The sequence below is a fragment of the Elephantulus edwardii genome, unplaced genomic scaffold (genome assembly GCF_000299155.1).
Source record: "Elephantulus edwardii isolate Elephantulus edwardi_28Jun2011 unplaced genomic scaffold, EleEdw1.0 scaffold00046, whole genome shotgun sequence".
Classification (NCBI taxonomy): Eukaryota; Metazoa; Chordata; class Mammalia; order Macroscelidea; family Macroscelididae; genus Elephantulus; species Elephantulus edwardii.
The window spans coordinates 1,325,719-1,334,108 of NW_006399796.1; the positions used below are offsets into that span (position 1 = coordinate 1,325,719).

Genomic DNA, 8,390 nt, shown 5'->3' on the forward strand with positions numbered 1-8,390 from the left:
CCATTGTCTGCTAAAAAAACAAACAGATTCATCCTAGAGATGGTTAAACTGGGCTGCTCCTTGGAGGCAAAGATTCTGAGGCTTCGTCTGACATACTTTGGTCGTGTTGTAAGGAGAGACTGGTCCTTGGAGAAGGGACATCATGCTTGGGAGGGTGGAGGGCAGGCGCAGGAGAGGAAGGCCTTCTGGGAGGTGGATTGATTTGGTGACTAGGGCAATCAGGATGAGTGTGTAGGAAACAATGAGATTGGCATAGGACAGAGCAGAGTTTAGAGCTGTTGTACATAGGGCCGCTACGAGTCGCAAGCAAGCACATAACAACAACACAACAACAACAAAGATAGAAGTGTTACCTTCAGTGCAAATTTGTGTAGCTTTTCTTACTTTTTTATCATTAGATTTTTGTATTATGCATTTCAAAATTCCTAAAGTATATATTCCTAGTTTCCTAAAGCCAGACTTTTTTCTAATTAATGCAATTAAGTACATTGTCTAACTAAATCCTTATTGTATGTTACTTTTCTTTTACCCAGCTTATCTGTTAATTTTTGCTTCCCTCTACTTCCCTTCTCATCCCTGTTAGAGACAGATTTAAACTTTGATAATGCTTGACCTCTCCTTAGTGAACTTGTTAAAGTAGGACAGCTGTTCTTTCACTTGCAGCTTATATTTGCTCAATTTATTCTTTGATTTCTTAAATAATTTAGAAAATATTTATTAGGTACCTTTCTAATTGCTTGTAATATAGTTCTAAGCAAAATGGCTATGGCCCTACCTTCATTTGCATATATGCCTTCATTATTTCTTAAATGTTTTTTATGTCTATGTTCTTTTGTTTTGACAGAATGGTTGAAAGTTTGATAGTTTGGTTACTTACTTGTACTTTCTAGTTACATTATTTGAAATGTTGTGAAATGAAGTGAATTAAAATAAGAAAGACAGTTGAGGAAGTTTTAGGGGTGAGAGAACTGTTATTTCAGAGTTGTGAAAATCTTATTCATAGTTCTCCTAGTCCGTAAGGTGTTTTAAGACCATGCTTGGCCAAAAGGACCTATTAAGTAACTCACTGCATCTCCATAGTCAAGAAGGCATCCATAAATAATCAAGTTGAAGAAATTGGTAGTGAGTATATTAAAATAATTGGCTTTTACCCTAAACTTGAATATGTTTAAATTCTAAAACCCTTTCAGTAATTTGATTTCATTTTTGAAACTTCCAGAGACATTATAGAGTTTTTTTGTTAAATAATTATATCCTTTAATAAGAGCTTTTATCCTTTTATTTCCTTTTCAGCCTATTCATATTTTGAGAAGGAACTTATATCTTATAATCAGTTCTCGGTCTTCATTGTTGGCTCTGGTGGGTTTGGTGGAAAACGAACATCAGACAAAGCCAAGGTAGGCCATATCTTTGTTTAAAAGCAAAATGTCCATGTAGTTAAGTATCCTTGAATCTGTGTTTCAGGATTACCATAATAACATATGTATTTCATAGAGTAATATATTCTTCTTGTATTGGAAGTGGTGTGTATGTTTAAATGTGCATATAGAGGCATGGATAAGTACACCTAAGAATGTTACGTATTTATATAAAAGCATGTAACACATGCATGTCTTATATAGGTAACAAGCCTTGAATTAACTATAATGCAACTGGGATAATTATGATAGTATTTCTTACTTTATTGTGCAATCTTTGTAGCATCCACAAGTCTTTAGAAAAACTTATCACACAGAAGATCTTTTTATAGATAAAAAACTTTAAGTGACCTAAGTATTTATCATGTTTAAGTCAGTTGTAGTTAATCTAGTTAATCTATAGTTCTCAAGTAATAAAAGCATTTTTCTTAGAAGTATTCTATAATATAGATTTTTGTGTTATTTTAATCTTTATATCTAAGTTATTTGACATAATAAAATTATAGTTTTTGACTATTTTTCTGTAGTGAATACAATTCAAGGCAATACTTGAAAGATGGCTTCTGTGTGGGTAACATGAGGAGTTCTTTTGTTCTTCTTTCCAGTAAAATAACTGGTAAAGAATATTGAGATAAAGAAATTACTCAGTAAAAGAACATAAAATCAGCCAGCCAACTAACCTAAAACCTAAGGACGACTATATGAAATCACTGTAAATTGTCCTAAGGACACGTTGTTGTCATTGTTAGCCAGTCACAGCACATCTGAACCTTGCCCTGTGTTGCGCCGTCCTCACCATCTCTGTATGCTTAAGCCTGTTGTTAAGGTCACTGTCAGTCCATCTTGTTGGGAGTTTTCCTCTCTTTATGTGACCCTCCACCTTTCCAAGCATGCTGTCTTTTCCCAAAGATTGGTGTGTCCTCACAACCTGTCCGAAATATGTGAGATGAAATTTTACCATCCTTGCCTCTAGAACCCAGTGGCACTTCATTCAACATAGACTTGTTTGTTCTTTTGGTAGTTCGTAGGCAATTCAGTACTCTTCCACAACATCACAGCCCAGAGACATTGATTCTTCTGTCATTCTTGCTCACTGTCCAATTTTCAGATGCAGAGCAAAGTAACTGAAAAGATCAGGATTTGGATCATGTGCACCTTAGTTTTTTAAACTGACATCATTACTCTTCAGCCCTCAGGAGTGGTACCTGACAGCAGATTTCCCCAATACAGCACATCTATTGCTTTTTTTCATTATGGAGCCAAATAAATGGAAATAGAAAATGCAAAACAAAGCAGAAAATCTGCTATATCCTGAAAAGCCAAAGCTCCACCCAAATTCAGGTGGCCAAGAACATAGAATTAATTTCTTTTCTTTCAGCTCTCAGACTGTGGTTATTTTATCATTCTGTGAGGGACCAACAACTACTAGCTTTTTTTATTATCTACTCTGCCAGTCTCCATGCTGTAAAATCTCTATTTCAGGTAAAAGTGACTGATAGGTGTGAAGCTAACTAACTTCCTTCATCTAGGTCCCGCTTTTAGAGTGAAAACTTTTGTAAGCATAGTGGACTGAGCTTACTAGACTCCCAGTCATCCTTGCTCTAGGTCACTTATGGAGTAGAAATTTCAGGCTGCTAGTGGCAAGCAGGAGTGACATCCACATCCTAAACAACATTCCTCTGTAAACTCCATGAACTTTGAGAAACGATGATAGTTAAAGAAAGGCTTCAGGTCTGTTGTTCATAGGGTCACTGCAAATTGTGCTCGACTTGATGGCAATCAACAAACAACAATAAACAAGTGGCAAACTAAAACCAGGAGCTACCACGCCTGCTCAGCGTCCTTCCCATAATGGAGAATTTCACTACTAGAGAAGTTGGCCATTATCTTTACCTTTGTTTCTGCAGCATTAGTGTGGAGATTTTATCCTGGAGGGAGCCTGAACTCAGAAGCTTTCTCAAGGAAACTCAATTTTTTTGGAGCATAATATGGGTACATTTAAACATAAGAGTACTCTTGAGCGCAATGGTGATTTTAGTGGCAAACATTTAAGAGGCTGTTAGCTTTCTGATGGTCTAGTCTGTAGACTTTGCTAACCCAAAGGCTACCACACCTCTGGTGTTTGAGTCCAGCAGCTACCGCACTGGAGAAAGATCTCCTTCTGTGTGCTCTTTACATCTTCAGAAACCAGTGGTGAGTCAGCTTTGAGTTGGTTCTCACTCAACGACAGTGAGTTTTTTTGAGTGTAGCTCCATGAGAGCTTCAAGTGAAATTATTGCAAGAGAGCAAACCACAGAAAAAGACAGCTAAGAAGAAGCCTCAAACATCAAAGATGGGACTCAGAAGTTATTCCTGCAAAGAGGTCTGAATTTAATTGGAATAAACTGTGGGAACAACTTATTTTCTTATTGTCTTTGTGTACTGTTGAGTCTGAACCAACCCATACCTAACACTTCAGCAGGTTTTCAAAGGCAATTTAATCGCAAGGAAGGAGATTTCCCATCTTTCTCTTGTGGAGCAGGTGGTGAATTTGAACTATGTGCCTTCATGTTGCAGTTCAGCTGTTTACTACTAGGCCATCTGAGCTCCCCTAACAGCTCGATATGATACCAAAAGAGACAGTGTAACACAAGGGAAAACTGCTAAACACACTATTTTCTGGGACAACTGTGCATATGCAAGGCTATAACAACACTAGAAATAAACTCACTGTGACTTAAATAGAGAACTCAGTAAATTGATATACAACAGTAAGACCACTCCTGCTTCTAAGAAAATGGAGATAGTATCTAGAATTGCCAAAATCTATTATCTAGCCATGGTCTTTTCAGTTACTCTCTATGCATTTTAGACAGTGACTAAAGGATGACAAAAGAATTGATGCCTTTGAGCTGTGTTGTTGTAACCCCATGGATGGCCAAAAGAACAAACAAATTTGTTTTGAAGGAAGTGTAATCAGGGTGGTCCTTGGAGGTAAAAATTTCATTTTACATACTTTAGAGATGTTGTCAGGAGGGACTGTTCCTTGGAAAAAAAGACTGAGAAAGGGAGAGGGTCAAAGAAAGAGAGGAAGACCCTCAGTGAGATAGACTGACCCAATGATTATATTGGTGGGTTTAACATAACAGAGGGAAGATGGTGGAGGATAAGGCAGGGCTCAAATGTGTTGTTTATAGGGTTGCTTTGAATCATGGTTGACTTGATAATATCTAACCACAACAACAATGATGACAGCATGGAAACATTAAGTTTTCAGTTATTTGATAATTAGTATTTATATACGACTATATGTCCAGATATAGATAGAAATCATTAATCATTAAAGACTCTTACATGGGCTGTAAACTACACAGCATGTATGTTTTTGTTATTTTTGACTGCTATCGAGTTGAGCATAACCCTGTGAACAAAAGACCCAAAGCCTTTTGATAACTATCATTTCTCAAAGTTCATAGAGTTTCCAGAGGCATGTTGTTTAGGAAGTGGATGCCACTTCTGCTTATAGCAGCCTGATTTGAATGGCTCAAGTATACTGTATTGATTCTTAAGTTTTTCAACCTTGAGTGAACATTTTTTTATTATAAAGGGAAAAACCACAAATCTATTTGATGTAATAGACAACTTACTGTTTGATTTGTTTTTTCTTTTTAAAATCCATTTTAAGTTTTGGACAACAGTGAAATGTACTTATCAAAGAATCTAAAACCTGTGCTCTAGGTAGTTTTTTGGATATTTTAAAAAAGGAATTTCTCACAAGTATCATTTTCTTTTGTTTTTGAAGAAAAAAAGTAATAAAACTTAAGTCACGGAGAAATATCTGTCATAAACTATTCTGTTATCTGGAAAGCAATTTTGATGATACTGTGTCTTGAATATGTGAATGGCCACAATGTTTAGTTGAATTTGTGAAATAGAAGTCATAGAACATTACAAAAGAGTACTCAGGACCTCTTACCTATAGGCTAAGGAATGAAGTCAGGTTTCCAAATAATCACACCTTCAGAACCTACTGGAATGGACAGAAAAGAAATAAAAAGAACAGAAAACACATTAAATGTGACTAAAACACAATGGAAGGGTCTAGTTCATGAAATAATACTTGAAAAATAGCGACTGAAAGAGACTTGTGTACTTTTGCTTGTTCTTACAAGCAGCAACACTCTCCATCCAATTTTTTTTATGATCATATTTATTTTTTTGTATTTTTAAGTATACGTTTCAAAGTATGTCTAAATTTAGGATTTTAATCATGAAAAATTGCAGTCTCGTTCCTTAATTCTTTGAAGGAGTAAGAGCTGGTTAATTGTATAACATTTATTTAACAGAGAAATAATGGAAAATAATGTAATTTTTCTCCCATTATGTATTAAGTTATTATACTCAACTGAGTTTGAAGTATATGTTTTTGTTGAGATGGCAAATTAAAAGAACAACAAATGGATCTTAAGAGCCCAGTTTTAAAGATTAAATCAATTTAGTTATAAATTGTGCTCCTAATTCTTATAGCTAACATCTTTCATAGGGAAAATTTCATATTTTTTTCCTCCTTTGTGACCTAAAGAATGGATCTAGTCATGTAATTTTGTACATTAACAAGATTATTTCAGAGAAGTAGTGATTTTCAGTGTCATTATCTCCTGCACATAAAGTATCTTCCAAAATTACCTGTTAATCATTTGATAGTATTATTGTATTGACAAATCATTTCTTATCAAATACAAGTTTGGCTAATGAAACAAAAACATTGTCAGTATTTAAGATTTGGTATATAATCTCTTGATTCCAGGTAGCTTTAGCTGTACCTAATAGACCTCCTGATGCTGTTCTTACAGATAGCACCTCACTTAATCAGGTAAGATTTTGATTTTGAATCATAATATATCCACCTGACTGATAATACTTTTAAAACTTTGATACACTGTGATTTTGGGAGTCAAAAAGTAATGTTCTTTAAGATAATAAAAATAAAGACATATTTCTTGTAGTTTGTCTTTATTTTTTTCTATGTATCTGCTACCTGTATTTTTTCCATTAGATATCACAAGAAAAGATAAAATGGATTTTCATGAGTTCAAAAAGCATCATGTTTTGCTGGCAATGGAGTGTTTGCATTATAAAGATATTATATATTTTAAGAGTCAAGAATTCACAAACTCCATAGAGAACTAGAGGTTAAAAAAGTAAGAGTTATAAGACAGATGTTAGTCCTGCTTTCCTTCATTAGGCAAGAAATCTGTGCAACATTACTTGGAAGTAGATTATTTTATGCTAATTTCACAGGACAGGCAAAATGAAGCATCTTAACAGCAGGTGATTTGATAATTTTTTTTCTCTGCCTAAATAATTTGTTTTCTGGTAGAAGAGATAAAGTATCCTGTCATTTCACAGATTCTGTGAGCATGCTGATTTATTTAAGAGACAAAAAGGCAACCATAAAAATGAGAAAAGTCAGCCTTTTTTTTTTCAGACTTCTAAAGATCCCTCCCTCTCCAAAGTGGCAGAAGATTAACCAAACAGATAGACCCTAGAATCCTTTAGCCTCCAGAATTGTGCTATGAATGATCATGAATGATAGTAAATTATTCACAAAGTTAATTTTGACATGTTTGATTCTCACTTCTGCAGGATTTATGTTTCCTACTGAATAGAAATATAATTTCATAAATAGAACTAAAGATGATACATAAAATTTGTATTTTTTTTCTAAATTATATAATTGGATGATGGAAAGAGCACTACTTTATTTCTTGGATTAGATTTAGCTTAAAATGTTTTCTCTATCCCTTACTGTTTCTGCTCAATTTTTAAAGTACACCACCAATATATATGTTTATATAAAGCCTTATGGAGAAATTAACTTATGAAGGTATTTAAGAATAGAAAAAGCTTCCTGGTTCTATTCTGAAAACACAGAAAGTATTTATTATTCTTGAGTTACAAAACCACACCAAATTCATTGCTGTTGAATGAATTCCAATCCATCGCAATTCTATAGGCTAGAGTAGAACTGCCCAAGGGGGCAGTTCTAAAACTGAAGATTTTAAATTAAATTAAAATTGAGATTTTAGTGAAAGATTATAGAGAACTTAGATTTCCATTCATTGATTGTTGTACATTTTCCTCCCTGCCCACCCCTCCCCCCCATTTTCTTTTCTCTTTGAAAAGAAAAAAAAAATCTTTCATTGTTACACAATGCCTGCCCCTCCCCAGTCCACTTTACTATGCAGCTCTTATTCTGGACTCTTGTCATGCAAATAATACCTGATCATATATCCTTTTAAAACAGTTCTCTCCCTCATCTGTTTCAATGCAGTGTACATTATTTATCCCCTCTTTTCTTAGTTTCCCCCAAATCTGATGTCAGTCTTTTTTTTAAAACAGTGGCATTATGTACTATTTGTCCTTTTGTGACTGAGATATTTCACTCAACATATTGTCCTCCCAGGTCACCCATTTTGTATAATATTTCATGAGTTCTTTGTTTTTCAGTATTGTGTAATAATCCATTGTATGATGGGCATTTGGGTTGTTTCTGATTCTTTGCTATTGTGAACAAAGCTGCAATAAACATGGGTGTGCATATATCTGCTTGGGTGGCAGTTATGGTTTCTTTAGGGTATATTCCAAGTAGTGGAATTGCTGGGTCTAATGGTATTGTATTTGTATTTCCAACTTTTTGAGAAAGCGCCATACAGCCTTCCAGAGTGGTTACACTATTTTATACTCCCACCAACAGTGAATAAGTGTTCCAGTTTCTCCACAACCTCCCCAGGACTTGTTTGCTGCTCTGTTGAATTTTTCTGTTCTTACTGGGGTAAGATGATATCTCATAGTTGTTTTGATTTACATCTCTCTGAGAGCTAGGGATTTTGAACACTTCTTCATGTGTTTCTTGGCCATTTGAATGTCTTCTTTGGTGAAGTGTCTGTTCATATCCTGTGCCCATTTTGCAACTGGTTTGTTTATCTTGTT

At 34.7% G+C, this 8,390-nt stretch overlaps 1 protein-coding gene across 2 annotated transcripts in view; it reads left to right on the forward strand.

The window, feature by feature from the left end:
- The window catches only part of HSD17B4 (hydroxysteroid (17-beta) dehydrogenase 4), a 130,051-nt gene that overhangs the window by 74,955 nt on the left and 46,706 nt on the right, over window positions 1-8,390 (forward strand). For both annotated transcript variants that reach the window (XM_006885989.1, XM_006885990.1), the window contains 2 exons: window positions 1,294-1,397; window positions 6,205-6,270. In XM_006885989.1, the coding sequence (XP_006886051.1) occupies window positions 1,294-1,397; window positions 6,205-6,270 (170 nt within the window). The remainder of the gene's footprint in view (window positions 1-1,293; window positions 1,398-6,204; window positions 6,271-8,390) is intronic.